The sequence below is a fragment of the Salarias fasciatus genome, chromosome 19 (assembly GCF_902148845.1).
Source record: "Salarias fasciatus chromosome 19, fSalaFa1.1, whole genome shotgun sequence".
Classification (NCBI taxonomy): Eukaryota; Metazoa; Chordata; class Actinopteri; order Blenniiformes; family Blenniidae; genus Salarias; species Salarias fasciatus.
Window position 1 is genome coordinate 22,473,818 of NC_043763.1, and position 17,903 is coordinate 22,491,720.

Consider the following 17,903-nt stretch of genomic DNA (forward strand, 5'->3'; position numbering starts at 1 on the left):
TCCTTTTGAATAGTATTGTGGTGTGTAACTATGATAAAGTAACTTAACTGTTTATTCACATTTAATTTAGTGAAAGCGTCATGGAGCCACTACAGAGGGGCAAAAAGCCACGTGTGGCTCCAGAGCCGCAGGTTGCAGACAGCTGGTGTAGAAGATTCAGGTTGTGTCACGGGCTGTCTTTACAGGAAACAACCATGGTTCAGTCTGAACCCAGGCCACACAATTCTTAGGAGAAAAGCAAAACAAACACCCACCCCCAAATCAGATAGTGAATAAAGATCCAACTCTGCTTTTTTTTTTTTTTTAATTTTGTCAATAATCTTATAACCACATGTCAAAAAGGTCGATCTAAAGATTTAATTTGTTCTAATTTGCTAGAAACACACACGAGTCAAAAAGGTTGAAGATAAATTAACACTGTGGATGCACTCATTTTATAGATTAATGTACAAGAATAATAAAATCTTCATTAAACTTATCAATAATACCAAAATATTTCTAATTCATTTTTTTCTTTGGCGGGTGGACTCGCGCCCCTGATGACGCACCACTTCTGATGACACGCCCCTTTCCGTTTGTTTCTCTGACGTCATTACATTTAGATCCTTGCGCTTTAGCGGGACCTCTTCATTGACAACCATTGGCTGATTAACAGAGAACTGACAGGAGAATTGACCAACCGGCATTGCGGAGCAACACGAAGCCCCGCCTCCTTACTCACTCCCCTGATGCATTCACGGAGCACATCAATGCGGAGAAAATATAAAGGAAGAGCGCCTCATTTTTTTAATCCAGTTTTCAGTAATAATTAAATTTGATATTTTTCTTTTATTGTAATTCTAATGTCTACAGTACTTTGACAGCTAAATAATCTAAGGAATAATATCAAACAACACAAAACGAAGGTAAATTAAGGAAAAGGAAACAAGTACCCTCCAATCATGCAAATAAAGGTCAAGAAATAGAAGAAAAAAGTCAACATTGAAATTTAATGAACGTTAACATTTCCTCAAGAAAACTTCATTTCAGCCAAAGTTTCAACTCAATTCTGAATTCATTTCCTGATATTATGAATACATCTTTGCAATATCTACATCTTATCATAGATTTTGACGTACTTTGTTTATTGTGAACTTAACAATAATCTCTCTGAATAAAGTAAGTATTTTGCTTGATAGAAAATAATTACACTTAATTTCAAATATCATCAATATTATTCTTACATCATAATATATATTGAAATTATATCGCCTTTGTTTATATTGTATTTCCTCTTTCAACTTTGACTCAGTTTTTGTATCTTGACTGATTCATCAACAGTGCATCTTCGTTTTCAATATGGTCTTTAAGTGTCTTTATTTATTTCAATTTCATTAATTTATTTATTTTCTGAAAGTGGTTCTGATCCCGAGCAGGACAAAGCTCTGAGCAGTTTCTTTACAACTGTAATTTCCGAGGCGGGAAGCGGTCCCTGAAGTGGCGGAAAACTTGGTCAACAAGCCGCCGTTGAGCCGCTCTCAACCGGGACTTCTTCCTCACTTCGATCGGAGGATTATCGATTCATCGTCTCATAACTCGGTAAGAAGCACCTCGAACCGGCTCGCTGGGACCGTAGAGACCGGTGTGTTGCTGTGTGGGGACTGTGGGCGGCGGGGAACCGTGTACCGGCTCCCTCTTTGTGTCGGAGCCGCGTGAGTGCCGCTCCAGCGGAGAGGAGCACGTTTCCATGTGGGCAGATTATCCCCGCGCCTCGAACAAAAGAGCCGCCCCACTCCCCTTCGGGGCTCCGGGTTCTGTCTGTCGCTTCACTTTGGGGGAGTTGGGACGGAGTTGTGCTGTGATAATTGGTGTGAGTGACCCGGTTTTCGTCCTGTGTGGTGCTCACAGGTCGGCCGGTGGACGGAGCTCCGAGATGCCGCTTCTCCACAGACGAGCCTTCATCCGACAGAAGCCTCCGGCGGACCTGCGGCCGGACGAGGAAGTTTTCCTCTGTAAAATCACCCACGAGATCTTCCGGACCTACGAGTAAGTTCCATCTGATCCCCGCCGGATCACCGAACTCATCAGTGTGACCCGGCTGCTCGGTGTGTGGCGTTCAGGAGCTGCCGGGATGAAAGTTTGATGCCGTGTGACTGACAGTTGTTCCGCGGAGAAACTTCCAGACGAGGCGCTTCGGTGCGAACTTTTCCTCCGGCTGAGTTACTCACTTCGTCCCGTAGTGCCTTCCTTCAGTTTGGAAGCGGGGCAAAGTGGTTTTAAAGTGGGTGTTAAAGTTGAGCCGCACGGCTCGGGACAGGTGTAACGTTAGCCGGGGCAGCTAGCTTCCCGGGCTAACCGGCTGTTAGCGCCGTTAGCCGCGGGTGTGCAGGCCGGCGGACCCGGGGCCGGTCCAGGCCGTTAAAGGACAATTCCACGGGGTTCGAGCGACTGCAGATTATTTAAGTCTGCTTACAGTGAAGTTTTAGACACTTTTAAGAGAAAGTCAAGCCTCCTACTGCACCAGGGGCTCATTCAGCGCGAAAGTCCGATTCCCTCTGCTTGTTTACATCAGATGAGCCGCTCCAATGTCCTTCTTTTCACCTTTTATATCAAACTGAATATTACTGTAAATTCGAGTGAAAAGTCAAGCTATCACCAGAAACACTATTGTCTCATTTGTTTTTGTTCATTTTATCTTATTTTAACTGAAGAAAACAACGGTGCAAGACGTTTGATTTCTGTAGTGTAGCTTTTCGACATTGGGGGCAGTAGAGAGTCACTGAGCGCTCATAGTTAACTATTGTTTGTTTCAGGCTGTCGGTGTTTACACGTGATTGCGATAAAACCACCATGTGGTCCAGAGTGGCATTACCACTCGATGGGTTGTAGCTTATTTTTTTACTGATGTTCTCAGTGTTTATTTTTTTTGTTTATTTGTTTCTAAAACAACCAAACAAAAAAAAAGTCATAACTGTTGATGATTTCTGAAAAATAAGACCGGACGTCTCAGCTTGGATTTGTAATACGACTATAAACAATAACTTACACAAAATTTCATTCAAACCTTGCACTGAAATCTGCCGGTTCAGACGTTTAGTCAAAATTCAATTTAATTCGTAGTTCACATCAGTATTCCGTTTGGCATGTTTATATTGCGTGTATTGACATGGTTGTTGTGGTTTTAGTAAGATATTTGTTGTTGTGATGTTTGCGTGTGTGTTGTCATGTGTATTTGCAATGCATCGGTTATAATGGTGTGATGTTATAGTGTTACAATAATGTTTTCTGTTTATATGTGTTGTAGCATATGTGGTGTCATGATGTGATGTAGGTGTGCCTTGTAGTGATGTTGGCCTGTGTGTTGTAATGATGTGTTGTGTGATTCGTGGTTGTGTCATCCTGCGTCGCTCTAACGTTGCTCCGCTCTGCTCCTCAGTGAGTTCTTTGAGAGGACCATCCTTTGTAACAGCCTGGTGTGGAGCTGTGCTCTGACGGGCCGTGCAGGCCTCACCTACCTGGAGGCGGTGGAGAGTGAGCGACGTGCGAAACAGAGCCTGCGCAATTTCCCGCCGCCGCTGCTGCTCCCTCTGCTGCACCTCGCCGCTCTGAGCCGCCGCGGCCGCCTGTCGGAACTCTGTGAGGATATCTACGGATTTGTCAAAGACCGCTTCTTTCCCGGCGAGACAGTGGATGTTTGCGGACGTGGCGGAGCCAGGTACTGTGCTTACCATTACCATGGAGATAGGTGTGCTTTGGTCTGAAGAAGAGGATGACTTATTTAATTTCTAGTCTTGACATACATAAGTGACGTCATCGTGTGTGTATGTGTGTTTCAGAATGGTGTGTGAGGTCCTGCAGGTTCACTCTCCTCACTCCAGTGCTAATGGAGCTCCATCTGCCAACGGGCACGTGAAGCCAAGTGATAGTGAAACTATTGTGATCAGTGACAGCGATGACGAGAACGACTTCCAGAGTCCTGCTCAGGTCAACGGGTCAGTAGGTCAAAGGTCTTGAGGGGAGAGGTGTTGGATAAAAAGCTCGAGGTAGAGTGTGTGGCTTCTGTGTGTGTTTTTAGGAGGAAGAAGCCTCTGAATCCGTCCGTCTTTAAATACACGGTGAGAATGATGGACAAGCACAGTGAGCCCTTCACTGTCAGAGCCAATCAGATCAGGTCGGTCCGATCACTTCCTGTTTTCTGTTATCAGCTTATAACCCTCTCTGCTAGCTGAACATGCTCATTCATACGTGTGTGTTCAGTCGCAGGAAAAGCACTCTGTCCAGAGAGCGGCTGAAGCTGCTCTTGAAGCAGCACTGCGAGCACAACGGTGGCGCCATCAGGCTGAAGGTGAGTGAAGCTCCGCCCGCTGCTGCACCTGCGATACTCCAGCGTCTGACTCTGCCTCTGCCTCCTCCCAGCCGTCCACCGTGATGAAGCACCGCCTCGTCGAACAAAGCTTCTCCCAGTTCTTCCCCGACGAGCCGCCCCTCTTCCCCTTCAGCCCACTGTCTAAAGGAGGGGGGCGGGGCTCGCCTGCTCAGGTAACGCACACTCCATCCTCGCCACTGCAATCACAAGTAATCTCATCACCTGAGTAATAGATTACTGAAGATGCTTTTATAATCTTTGAAATGAGTTTAATATCAGTCTGACATGGGACTGCAGGGAGATAAACTGCCCACGTACAGAAGAGAACAAGGCAGGCCTGCAGATTTCCAGAGGTGTCGAACACATTCCACACCAATTAATAATATGATTATCATGTAGAAAAAAACTAGAACTTTTCAATCTGTCTACTTTAGTGCAAAAAGGCATTGATAAGTTCACATCTGATCAAGTATCCTTTTACAACAAGTGACAAACCTAGAATTTGAAAAATAGAACTGCTATTTCAACCAAGTTCTATCTCAGTTCATCTTGTGCTTCACAACTTACAGATCACAGTGGATCAACCTTTGTTTGACATGCCTGCCCTAAGCAGTGAGTCAAACTGTTTTAAAGTCTTGATCTGGTCTGGTTCACACTGGAACAGTTTCAATAGGTGAAACTGAATGAGCTCAAGTAACCGAGCTAACAAATCATAATCAAACGGGACAATCTGACCTGTCATACTGAATGGTGACTATGAAGAGTTAAACCATGTAAAACATCCGAGCTCATGATCCACACATACCAGCTACTGTATGTGCAACAGAGTTACTCAATCTCTGCCTGATTATAGTTTTTAAAAACTATAGTTCATCAGTCATTGGGAGGAAGATTCTGTATAATCTGAATGTGATTGCTTTAAGCAAATACATTTCTGGATTGTAACAAGAAGCATCAACCAACGCATGACTCTCGACGGCGCGGTGCGCTCACAGGCCAGTTCGTCCCTGCTGAAGGCAGCCGAGGAGAAGCTGAAGCTGCTGCAGCAGCGGGAGGAGATGGCAGCCTCCGCTCACGACCGCGCTCGCTTGAAGAGGGAGAAGGAGGAGCTGCAGGAGGCCAAGAGGAGGGAGCGCGAGGACCGGGAGAAGCTGAAGGAGGAGCACAGGAAGAGGTTCGAAGAGGAGAGGCTGCGGCGGAGGGAGGAGAAGGAGCGTCAGAAGCTGGAGAAAGAGAAAGTGAGGGTGACCCTGAACGCCACGTTTGATTTAATTTAAAAAGAAAAGAAAAACACAAACGAGTGTCCGTTGATGATTGACAGGAGCGGGAGAAACTGAAGGAGGAAAAGAAAAAATACGCTGAGAGACTGAAGCTGTGGAACAAACCCAGAGAGGACATGGAGTGTGAGGACCTGAAGGTCAGTGAAGGCATCACACTTCAATTCGGGTGGTTTTATTTTTCTTCGATTAATTCTGACAGTGTTGAGCTGGAAGCAATGATTTTCAATCTCAAAAGTTCTAACTAATCAGTCTGCCAGTGAGAATCATTGAAATAAGGAAGTTCAGCTGAGCTCAACACAGCTACACAACAACAACTGATGAAAGAGGAAGTCTGCATGATGTGAAGAGCCTCAGATGTCCTCATCCCGGTTTGTCGGTTCCACCAGGACCTGCCCTCCCCTGTTCCTGTGAGAACCCGTCTTCCAGCCGAGCTGTTCGGAGACGCCCTCATGGTGCTGGAGTTCCTGCGAGGCTTCGGCGAGGCTTTCGACCTTAAGGACGAGTTCCCCGATGGCATTTCTCTTGGTGAGAATTGCTCCACAGATGCTGCGGAACCTGGCGGTTCCTCCTGGCTCTGCTGGGAGCTGACAGCTGCTTGTCTCTACAGAGGTTCTGGAGGAGGCCCTGGTGGGCTCTGATCCCGAGGGTCCGCTGTGCGAGCTGCTCTTCTTCTTCCTGTCGGCCATCTTTCAGGCTCTGGATGAGGAGCAGGAGGAGGTGTCTGTGGACCAGGCTGAAGGTACGCAACACAACCACCAGGGGGCTCTGCAGTGAGGTGGTTCCGGCTCTAGAACTGTTCTGTATCCATGCAGACCTGTCGGAGGCTCTTGATGAGGATGACGCCCCCCGCTGGGCTCTGAGCGCCGTGTCGTCTCTGGCGGCCGCCTGGCCTCAGCTCCATCAGGGCCGCGGGCTGAAGCAGCTGGACCTGGACAGCTGCACGCTGTCCGAGATCCTGCGCCTGCACATCATGGCGTCGGGCGCCGACTGTAACCACGGCAACGCCAAGCTGCGCTACCAGAAGCAGGGCGGCTTCACGGTGATGGACGATCCATGTGTCGAGCTGCGCCTGGCCGAACCGGCGCTGCTGAAGAGGCTGTCGTGCACTGCGGTGTACGACCTGACGCCAGGTCAGCAAGCTGTGTGTGTGCGCGTGCGTCTTGCTTTAGGAGAGAAGTGTGGTGGCTGTACACATTGTGGTGGTGTATTCTTGTCTTGGTTTTGGCATCTTGTTGATGTCGACGTCGCTGTGTTGTTGTAGCCGAGAAGCTGAGGATCCTGCAGGCTCTGGTGGGGAAGCTCCTGACGCTGTCGTCCAGCAGAGATCTGATCGAAGACTGTGTGGAAGAGCAGCGAGGAGCCCGACAGGAGCTGAGGGAGATCAGAGCGGAGCAGCACCGCAGGGAGAGAGAGGAGGCTGCACGCAGGTACTCACTCACTCACTCACTCACTCACTCACTCACTCAACGACCGAATCATGACTGCAGCGACTCATCTGCAGGCTGGTTGCCTCCATGCCATGCCACATTGATGCCGTCATTCTCACAGAAGGAGCCCCAACCATATAATAAATGCATACCCTGTACTGGACGAATACTGGATAAATTTTTCTGAGATACAGGAGTTACCGTTTTCGTTAGTCTTAAGCAGAAATCTTCAGAATTAATGATAAATTCTTGAAATTCATGACCCTATGAGGAATGAATTTGAATGATGTATTAAGTCTGTATTTTTTACGTCGAATCACTGAATTGAGTCAGCTATTCACTGATATTTTAATTCATGGAGATTCATCTGCACACTCACATGAAGGTTCTCTGTTTCCTGACTCTCCTCTCTCTTCTCTCCCTCAGGGTTCGTCTTCGTAAGGAGGAGAAGCTCCGTGAGCAGATGCGGAGGATGAAGGAGCAGGAGGACAAACTGAAGGACCAGGAGATGCTCCAAACTGACAGGTAAGGGAGAGCCTCTGCGTGGATGATGTGCTGTTAGGAGCCTCCTGCAGGAGGAGCTGTGTGACCGTGTTCACTGTGTGTGCAGGGAGACAGCAGCTCTTCGTGGCACTGAGGAAGAGGAGCAGCAGGACTCTCCGCCCAGCAGCAGCTCAGTCAAAGGTACACCAGTCCACACGCCCTCTGTCTGTGTATATATTGTCAAGCATGTTTGTGCTCTAATGCCAACGCTGCCGCGGGCATGATTGCCTCCAGTAGCATGAACTAGGATTCTCTCTGCGGATTGTTCAGTTTGTCTGGCAGGTTCTGCATTTTCTCTGGCAGTGTTGTTAATGTCAGCGCCTCCCTCGGGTTCCTTTATGAGTTATACCCTTCATACAGTCACTGCACTTGAACACTAGAAACTATTTTATTTTAGCTTCAGGACCTTCAAAATAAAGAAAAAATATATACTTCAAGTAACTTAACAGTCCTTATTTTCAGTGCAGGCATGAGAAAAGCAGGCAAGGTTTTGAACTATTCTTTTTTTTTGTTTGTTTGTTTTGGGTTTTTTCCTAGCAAAACTCCCGAAGGATCAAAATGAGCAGGCAGAGGATAAATCAATCTGCAGCTTGAATGAGGAGGAGAAGGTGAACACACACACACACACACACACCCCTCCTAAATGTGTGTATTTGTGTGTACCAGCACTGCAGTGTCTTGACAGACACACAGCATTATCCTCAGTCTTTGCTCCCCTCGCCCCCTGCTGGCAGGTTCGGGAGCTGCAGGAGAGGATCCAGAAGGCAGCAGCCTGCACCTGCCTGCTGCCGCTGGGCAGAGACCGCCTGTACCGCCGCTACTGGCTCCTCCCCTCGGCCTCCGCACTCTTTGTAGAGGAAGACTGCTTCGGCCTCACGGAGGACATGCTGCAGCCACACCCGAAACCCGCTACGGACGCCTCTGGCGCCAACATGGAGGACGAGAAGGAGGAGCCCGCCATGGGAAGGTGAGTCTGTCAGGGAGTACAGAAAATGGGGGCGGAGCCTCAAACTTCAAAGGGTTAACCCATCTCTTTCAATAACAGCGCTGGTCCCAGCCCCGCCCCCTCCCACACCTGCAGCCCACCCGTCAATCGTCCCAACCAGTGGTCGTTCTACAGCTCGGTGGAGGAGGTGGATCAGCTGATCGAGGCACTGAACCCCCGAGGTCACCGAGAGAGTGCCCTAAAGGAGGCGCTGCTGCAGGAGAGGGAGCGATTGCAGCAGCTGCTGCAGCACTGCGACCGCAGCAAGTACACACGTACAGGCATGTACATGCACAACTGTATATACCAGGGCTTAAAGTCCTCCGTCGCCACGACGGATTTCCGTCATATGGAAAATATAAGGAGGGGTGTGGGGACAGGTGTGTTTTGATAAACCCAGACATAGCAGACATGTTGACAGACAGGGGGATCACTAGGTTTTGTAGGGTGATGGGGCTCAGCCTCCAGGAGATGCAAAGGATGTGAGTGATGAGCACAAAAATTCACAAATGTCTAACAACGACTGAAGTGCTTATAACATTATTATTTCAATTTGTTTTTGGGTTTTTTTAATACAATACAACAACAAAAATATTTGCACAGTAACAGCATGTTTAGAGGCAGTTCTCAAGCTGGGGTCCCTGGACGCCCAGAAGTCTGCAATTGATATCTTGGGGGTCCATAAAAAAAAAAAGTCAAATGTGCTGTATCAGTAAACAAAAAAAACAAAAAAAACAAGTGTATATCTACATTTGGGTACCAATGCATCTGTAAAACAAACGGACTCCTCCCCCTTAGCTTAGCTATGGACCAATAAAAACTCTGAGATGTTTGTTCCCTATCATTAAATCTGTGAAGCATACCTCAGATCACACACAGCTCAACTGCACAGCAAAATGTTCGTTAACGGTCTTGAAATAACAATGCTTGATCTGGACTTCAGTAGTCTAGTGAAATGCTGTTTTTTTTTTTTTGTGCTTAATTAAAAAAAACATTCTGCACCTTTCATAATGATACTGAGGAACTTGCCTTTAAACAGTTCTGTTGGCAAATTCTGTTGGCAAATTATAGCAGAGCATCCCTATGACCTTATGAGTTTTGATTATCAAGATATAATTTTATGCAGAGTGCTGCAGCCCGAGCTTCTACCTCTTTTACCCATTTTTGACAACAAAAGGATCAGTCAAAAAATTTTTTCATCATTTGAAATACACCAGAATGCAGGAAATCAGATCTAATGTGTTACCTAAAACACAACTGTCTCACTTTCCAGATGACCCAGAGTCATCTCGATCCATCCCAGAATGCACTGCTGCCGCCGAGTCTCTGATGGAGGTGAGACTGAGGGACCTGTTACTGGACATTGAGGACCGCATCCACCAGGGAACTCTGGGAACCCTGAAGGTGTGTACACCCTCAAACACTCACGTCCACAGGTGTCCTCAGGTGGCCCCGCCCTCGCTCACCGCTCTGATGTCTGCAGGCAATGGACCGGCAGCTGTGGCGCTCGGCGCTGGAAGCTGGAAACTACGAGGTGCTGGGTTCAGACAGCCGAGAGAGCACAGCAGTGAACGGACGGCTGGAGCCTATGGAGGTGGATCAGGCTCACCTGAGGCTCAGAGACAGGTATGCACACAGTTCAACTCCACTCAGTCCAGAGCTAGAGGACCTGACGTGAAGACATGGCGGCTTGTAAGTAGGGGTGCAACGGTTTACGGTTTAAAACCGAACCGTACGGTTCGCCCTGCACGGCTCAATTCGCCTTTATGAAGCGCGCTTTTTCGGTTTTACAATTAATTAATTTCTAACAGAAGCGGGATGCATTCATCCAGCCCAGCGCCTGCTCTCCGGCTCTGCAGACAACCCCTCCTCCCCTCCTCACCCAACCCTGTACAAAACCCCACCCCGCTAGTTAATATGCAGCGACTGTGCAATGGGAGGCGAGCACATGGCCGAGTGGGTGGCGTCTCTCACTGAGGAGTGAAGCTGGGCTCACGTGTCACTCACTGAGACACGGAAGGAGAAAAACAAAAGAAAAGTTATGGCGAGCGGAGAGGTGAAGAGACCGGAGTTTGAAGAAGCACCGACTTCCTTCAAATCTTCGGTATTTAATTTCGTTTTCCCTGTGGGTTATGACGACGAGGGTTTACTGTCGCCACAGCCCCAATCCATGTCGTCTCTGACCTCGCCGGCCCCAAGCCAACTCGGCCCCGACTCCTGATCAACTCGGTTCCAAGTAACTGGGAAAAAAAAAAAAAATTACCAGTAAATTTGTCTGGTACGCCACCGCTGTGAACAACCGACGAAAACCAGCATTGTTGTCACGTTAGTCTGCTAGAGGGTGAGCAGATGTCTTATACGCAGACGCCCCATTCACGCTGCTGTGCCGCACAGAAGTGACCATAAATCAGTCAGTTTTCAACTTCTGATTGAGTTTATTATGAACATCATACATGGAGGACACACAGACGTAAACAGAATGAAATGAAGTCATAAACTCTACAGACAGAGATTTTTATTGAGAGAATTAGTTTAGGGATGTATATTGTACTTGATTGCTATTGATATTATGGTTGCATGATTCTGATCAGCACTATTGTGATATTCTACTGTTATATCTATTATCACATGTTATTATCAGAATTAGTATAATTAATATTTTTATTATATTTAAATTTTATATTTGCTATTATGACTATTATTACCATTGTTATCTTTTAATCATCACAGTATTGCTGTTTCCATATTAATTATATTGTATTTTATTTTGATAACCTAACCTAACCCGGATAACATATATAAGCCAAATAATAGTTAAGACTAAGAGGCATTGTCATAATTTAGTTTTCGTAAAAGCAAAATAAAATGAATCTTTTGGAACGTCAAACCTCTTGTTTTTTTTTTTAATGCAAAGCACGAACCGAAACCGTAATCCCGAAACCGAGGTACAAACCGAACCGTGGGCTAACTGAACCGTTGCACCCCTACTTGTAAGACAAGTCCTGTATTCTCTGAGGGGGCCATCACTCTCTGTGTGTGTGTGTGTGTTTGTTTTTCAGGCTGCAAGAGCTCAGGTGTGACAGCTCGGTGACCAGCGGCAGCGGGACTCCTCAGGTTGTCAGCAGCTCAGTGCGAATCCTGGCTCAGGCACTTGGTCACATCGAGCAAGGCATCGAGAGACGCTTCCTCAAAGCTCCGCTGGGTGAGTGTTTCTCCGAACCACACTGACAGAAACACATCCAAGGTGTGTGTCACATTGACTCCGCCGTCTCCCTTCAGGTGACGACGACCCCAAGAAGGAACAGAAGATGAAGAAGAGCAAGAAGAAAGATGACGACCAGGCCAGCGATGGTACAATTTCCGATCTGTCCCACATTAATGGCAAGGAAGCCTTGTTTCACATAACTGCGTGTGTTTGTGTGTGTCAGATGGCAGTGACAGTGGCCGTGTCTTTAAGACGGTGTTGGAGCGATGGAGGGAGTCTCTGCTTTCGTGTTCCAGCCTCTCTCAGGTCTGTGCTGAACAGTGTTTGAAAGCTCCAGTCTCATTGGCTGCGGGAGCCTTCACTCACCTGTGCTTGTCTCCAGGTGTTCGTGCACCTGTCCACTCTGGAGCGCAGCATCGTCTGGGCTCGCTCCGTCCTCAACGCCCGCTGTCGCGTCTGCAGACGCAAAGGCGACGCTGACAACATGCTGCTTTGCGACAGCTGTGACCGTGGACACCACACCCACTGCCTGAGGCCCCGCCTCAAGGTGACAGGCCACACCCACCATCTGAAGCCCCGCCTCCGGGCTGGAGAGGAGTTCTGACCGAGGTTTATGTTTCAGTCGGTTCCAGGAGGCAAGTGGTTCTGTCCAGACTGTCGACCCAAACAAAGATCCAAACGCCTGCCGTCCCGTCAGCGCTCCTCTGTTGATGAGGACGAGGCAGAGGATGATGAAGAGGAGGAGGAGGAGTCAGAAGAGGAGGAAGAGGAAGAGGAGGAGTCAGAAGAAGAGTCTGAGGAGGAACAAGAAGAGGTTGTTGTGAGGTCAGTGTTGAAACATTTAAGCTCTTTATGAACAGTAGTTTAGTTTATTTTATTAATTGTAAAAACAAAAAAACAAAAAAAAACATTCAAAACAGCTCAGAACAAAAGTTTTCAAATTCCTGAATGAAAGGGAGCGTAACTGAGACCCTTACGTTCGCTACTTTGGTCCTGAATCTCTGTTCCTTTCAAGTCGCTTTGTCTTTTTGCTAGTGGTGTGTATCGCCTAGTATCTGGCGATACGATTCGTATCACTATTCAGGGGTCACGATTCGATATATCCCGATATATCCCGATACCAATGTTCATGACGATTATTGCGATACTTTAGGAACAACAAATTTGTAAACTAGTAGTACTTCATGAGAAAACTTGTATGAAACACATTTTATTCATCCCAAATGCAACAGAAGCACTCAAGCAACTATATTTAACAGCAAACAAGTTGCAGGCTACTTTTTCATTTAAACAGTAAATAAAAATAAAGGCTACATATACCTTCAATAATGTAACATGTTTTGAGAAAATAAAGTGCCATCATTGTAAAACATTTAATTGAATTGAATTGAAATTCCTTTGTCTCACAGGGGGAAATTGCAATGTTAAGCAGCACAGAGAAAAGAAAGAAACAGAAAAGAAATGCAAAATATGAGAATTTACAAGGTCCAACCATACATAGAAAAATTAACTATAAATTTAGGATAAATATAATTAAATAACAGATACAAACTAAATGACATAATTTAAATAGTTTAAATGTAAGTTTCAGACAGATATAAAGAAATAACAGATATACACTAACAGATATAAATCAAATATAAATTAAATATACATTTAAGACAGAACACATATGTAAAGTATAATATTAATAACAGATATGAGTTACATATTATTTAAATATACATATAGGACAGACATATGTACAATATTATAGAAAAATGTGAGAGACATGAAAAGACAAATACACAGGAGTGTCATTTAGAACAGTGTGTGGTGTGTGTTTGGACTAGTTGGAGCAGTGCTGGCTGTAGAGTCTGTTAGCAGCAGGGAGGGAGGACCTGCTGAGAAGGCAACGCTCCTTCTCACACCTGGGGGGACGCAGCCTGTCCCTCACCGCTGTCCAGAGCCCTCAGGGTGTCCTGCATGGGGACATCCTGCTCAAATGCATGTGGGTTGGTGGTATTTCCGCGGTATTTGACTTTTGCAAAGCACATTTTACAAATGGCGTGGCTCTTATCTGTCCCTCCGTCCTTGTTGTAAAAGCCAAAGTGCGTCCAGATTCCGGCTTTATAAATATTCCTCGGAGCGTCTCCCACTTCCTCCGCCACGGGAGACTGTCGTGTGATCCAATTACCGCGAGACGGTAGTGTAAAGAAACCACCCGGGAGAGCTCTCGCGAGATGCTGTTCTTCCTCTGGCGGACTGGAGGCTCTGCAAAGCTCTTGGTGTGGTGTGCTGCCAACTAGTGGCCAGGAGTAAAAGTGCAGCACACAAAAAGACGCCGCAATGGATATTTGCCGGGTAAATACATAATTAAAAATCGATATGGACGTATTTTGAATCGATGCGAGAATCCCGTGACGTCATATCGCGATATATCACCGAATCGATTTTTTTAAACACCCCTACTTTTTGCAAATCTGTTCTGAACATTGATAAATTTTCTTTGATAGTTTGCAGCATAGCCACTATGTAAGGACATTTCAATCATTTTTATATAATATGTTTGTCGGATCTCTGTATTTTGTTCGACTGATTATTCTTATGGCTCTTTTACTGACTGGATTTTAGTTTTACAGGCATTTCCCCAAACTTCAGTAGAAAGACAGAGCAGATTTGTAACAATTAGGGTTATATTACATGTACAGTCGGTCTGAAGCGACATGTGAATCCCTGCAGCACCAAGAAGAGCCCAGCTCCGCCCCCTAAAGGCAAAAACCAGCAGAATGCCACGCCCAAAGGCCAACAGACCACGCCCAAGAACAGCACGGCATCTTCAGGGAGAAACTCTTCAGGATCAAAGTGAGTATCTGATGGTAGCAACTGAAGTAGTTGGTTATTCAGTTCACTGCAACTCACTGTCCCATCACAGATCTTCAGGGAAAAAGGCCACGCCCCCTTCTTCAAAGGCAAACGTGACGTCGGGCATCAAAGCTCCGCCTCGCTCCGGGGGTCGCAGCAGCACCCGTCTGAGCAACGAGATCCTGGCCCCGCCCAGCAAGGACAAAACCTCCCCGGGTCAGAGCGAGCCTCGCAAGAGACCCAGAACAGGTAAACAGACTGAGCAGAGCACGGAAACTGAACAGCCTATCCGGACACAGTGAGCGCCATCCAATTCAACATCCAATCAGCTGTCAGAGCCAGTCAGAGTTGTTTCCTGGTTTGATTGAAGTCAACAAACCATTGATCATCCAGTGAGTTAAAGAAGCAAGGTGCTTGTTGTGAGCTCCTTTTCGCCCCTGTTCCTCCCTCAGATGCTGCTCCTCCTAAGCCCAGCAGGCCTGTCCTGAGTCCCTCCCCGTCCTCCTCCTCCAGCCGGCGCTCATCTGGGAGGAATCAGGGAGTCCACGAACTGTCAGCATGTGAGCAGCTGACGGTGGAGCTGGTGAGACATGAGGACAGCTGGCCCTTCATGAAGCTGGTTTCCAGGACTCAGGTAGGTACACACACACGTACACACACGTGTATACAAACACACACACACACACACACACACACGCACACACACCTGAACCTGCTGCTGCTGCCTCATCTGAACCTCTGCTCACCTGTCCTCAGGTACCCGACTATTATGACATCATCAAGAAGCCCATCGCTCTGAGCACCATCAGGGAGAAAGTCAACAACTGTGATTATCAGACAGCAGGTCAGGCTCCGCCCACCACACCGTTGTCGCTCTTACGCTGAAGTATGAGGAGTGATGATGCTGAGAAAAGGTTTCGCTTAATGAGCTGATGATGTCACGTGATGTCACATCTTCTCTTGGCTGTCTGACCAATCGGCTGAGACCAGCTGATCCAAAACTCAAAACGCCTTCACTGCTGAGGCACGAAGTCTGCTTTTCAGTGTGTGAGAATAAAGCAAAAAACAGAATTTGATTTGATTCCACTTCACTGCGAAAGCGAGACGATGTGTGCACAATGATGGAAACATGGCTACGTTAACTCCTCCCTGTTGTCTTCTGTCTCCCCCTACAGCCGAGTTTGTGTCTGACGTGGAGCTGATGTTCTCAAACTGTCTTCAGTACAATCCCCGTCACACCAACGAGGCGCGTGCCGGCCAGCGCCTGCAGCACTTCTTCCAATCCCAGCTTGGCAGGCTTGGCCTATCAGAGCGCGACTCTGCCCCGCCCGCAAAACGCTCACGGCCCTGATTAAAATGCAGACGTCCCCCCCCCCCGCCCTGTTGTCTGATTGGAGCTGATGAGAGCCAGGGCCCGTGGAGCTGCTGGACTTAGACGAGGTCAAAGATCATGTAGCAGAAGCTCATAGAGTCCTGAAACGTAGGAGATGCTTCCTGTCCAAGAGCGCTGCCCCTTTTCGTGTTGGACTTGTGAGGACGCAAACACATTCCAGTAGAAACCAGCAGGATCAAGCTGAAAACCACAGCACACTTCGCTCAGGGAAATCAGAGCAGCTGCAAGCATAGCCCGAGAGGGCCAAAACTCCACTTTGTCGAGGAAATGCGATGTTTCCATTTACATTACATCCACAAATCCACGAGTCATTTTGTTTGAAACAGGAACGAGAAGTGATTTAATGACCTACAGAGCTGTTCAAAAATTGCTGGCAGATGTTTGTTTTCAGTGGAAAGTTCAGAAGTTAAGTCTTTCTCACTTTCAGACATCAAATTTCAATTTCATTCACACTAGAAAGTACTTTTGTTTGTGGTTAATAAGTTTTGGGACTCTCAGGCTTCTGTCACTCATCAAACTGTGAACCATATAGGGCAGCTCCTTCCCCTTCATGTGACCACGCCTCCTTATACTCAGGCCCCTCCCATTAGACACAGGCCCCACCCCCTGATGAAAGGCTTCTTTGATGAGGGTTGTCTGAATGAATATATCCAAAGAGAAAATGACCCCGGATCTTGAATTTCCAAATGTTGATCAAATTGAAAGGAGAAGTTGAGTGACCTAAAAAATCAGAGGCAATTTCTGAACAAAGGATGAAACATTCACACACAGCAGGAAGTGAGTCACTGAGAGCTTCTGTTCCCTTTATCTTTCACTGAAAAGTTGAACTAACCCTTTAAAAGCCCGAGCTGCTGCATGGCCTCACTGGATTTGTAGTAATTCTATATTTTTTTCAGTTTCCTGCTGTAGTTGGTTTTGCTGCGTTCTGATGAGTGTGTGTGTGCGTTTGTGTGTGTGTCGTTGTTGAATGGAGGTTGACTGTAGACACAACACTGGAGCCCCCAACCCTTGTGTATTTATTTAGTTTCTCTTTGAGTTGTTTTTATTTATGACTGCTGGCCACCCTCACCTCCTGACTGGTTCTCACCTGTTTGTTGTTGTTCTAATGTAAAATAAACTGAATTTTTTCCACTATTTTGTTTTGTTTTTATTATTTATTCTTGTACTGCTGGAAACTGCCTCATTTCTAGAACTTGAATATTGTTTGAAAAAAAAAACCCTGCTAAATAACTGAATGTTTATCTGCAGTCCATGTGTTTCTTTCATGAGAAATACAATAAATATAGGAATTCAACAGTTGAGAAATAAAAATGTTAGAAAATTACAGAAGTGTAAATTTTATCTGAGAACATCCACAGTCATGCATCAAACTGCTAGTTAAAGTAAAAAAGTCGGTAAACAATTACATAATGCAGTTTACCTTGAAATGACATTACAGTGTGAATCAAAACAAATCAAATACTACTCGTTTTCATCTTTGTCCAAATAATTCAATTTATTCCAGAAAATTGATAAACATCTGTTCCTTCCAAAACCTGTTAAAGCTATTTTAAAGTTTTAAATTATTATAAAATTTGTTTCAAAGTATTACTTTTTTCTTACAAATGTTTCCTTATTATTTGGATGGGTTTTTTTTTTTTTTTTTGGGGGGGGGCGCTTTTTTTTAAAAGTGTGTCATTATTTATTGCGTTTACAAGTTTTGTTTAAAAGCGTCAGGTGACTGTTTCTCCCAAATGTGATTACCGTTCTCGTGTTAGATTTTTTTCTAAAACAAATGTATTCATTTGTGTGCCTACTAAAAATAATATACCATCAGCAATTTGAACATTTGACCAGATATTGGACAGACGTTCCTCTTTCGTTAGTAATCTGTTATCCAAC

At 46.1% G+C, this 17,903-nt stretch overlaps 1 protein-coding gene and 1 non-coding gene across 3 annotated transcripts; both read left to right on the forward strand.

The window, feature by feature from the left end:
* The first annotated feature begins 1,471 nt into the window (after nucleotides 1-1,471).
* Nucleotides 1,472-16,677, forward strand: baz1a (bromodomain adjacent to zinc finger domain, 1A). 2 transcript variants are annotated; one of them, XM_030116528.1, is made up of 31 exons: nucleotides 1,472-1,578; nucleotides 1,888-2,025; nucleotides 3,416-3,694; nucleotides 3,816-3,971; nucleotides 4,055-4,150; nucleotides 4,237-4,324; nucleotides 4,396-4,518; nucleotides 5,341-5,583; nucleotides 5,667-5,762; nucleotides 6,012-6,150; nucleotides 6,233-6,364; nucleotides 6,438-6,755; nucleotides 6,887-7,052; nucleotides 7,479-7,577; nucleotides 7,663-7,736; nucleotides 8,133-8,203; nucleotides 8,330-8,562; nucleotides 8,641-8,861; nucleotides 9,854-9,984; nucleotides 10,064-10,206; nucleotides 11,640-11,782; nucleotides 11,860-11,931; nucleotides 12,009-12,091; nucleotides 12,168-12,332; nucleotides 12,408-12,610; nucleotides 14,507-14,629; nucleotides 14,700-14,878; nucleotides 15,082-15,263; nucleotides 15,386-15,473; nucleotides 15,805-15,877; nucleotides 15,917-16,677. In XM_030116528.1, the coding sequence occupies exons 2-31, from the start codon at nucleotides 1,913-1,915 to the stop codon at nucleotides 15,978-15,980; spliced, it is 4,296 nt and encodes a 1,431-aa protein (XP_029972388.1). In that variant the 5' UTR covers nucleotides 1,472-1,578; nucleotides 1,888-1,912; the 3' UTR covers nucleotides 15,981-16,677. The 2 variants fall into 2 exon arrangements, with proteins under 2 accessions (XP_029972388.1, XP_029972387.1); XM_030116527.1 differs by having other exon boundaries at nucleotides 15,805-16,677.
* On the forward strand, nucleotides 15,520-15,605 carry LOC115407357 (small nucleolar RNA SNORD53/SNORD92). The gene has a single exon (XR_003933628.1). It is a non-coding gene; the product is annotated as a small nucleolar RNA SNORD53/SNORD92 (small nucleolar RNA).
* Nucleotides 16,678-17,903: the final 1,226 nt, after the last annotated feature.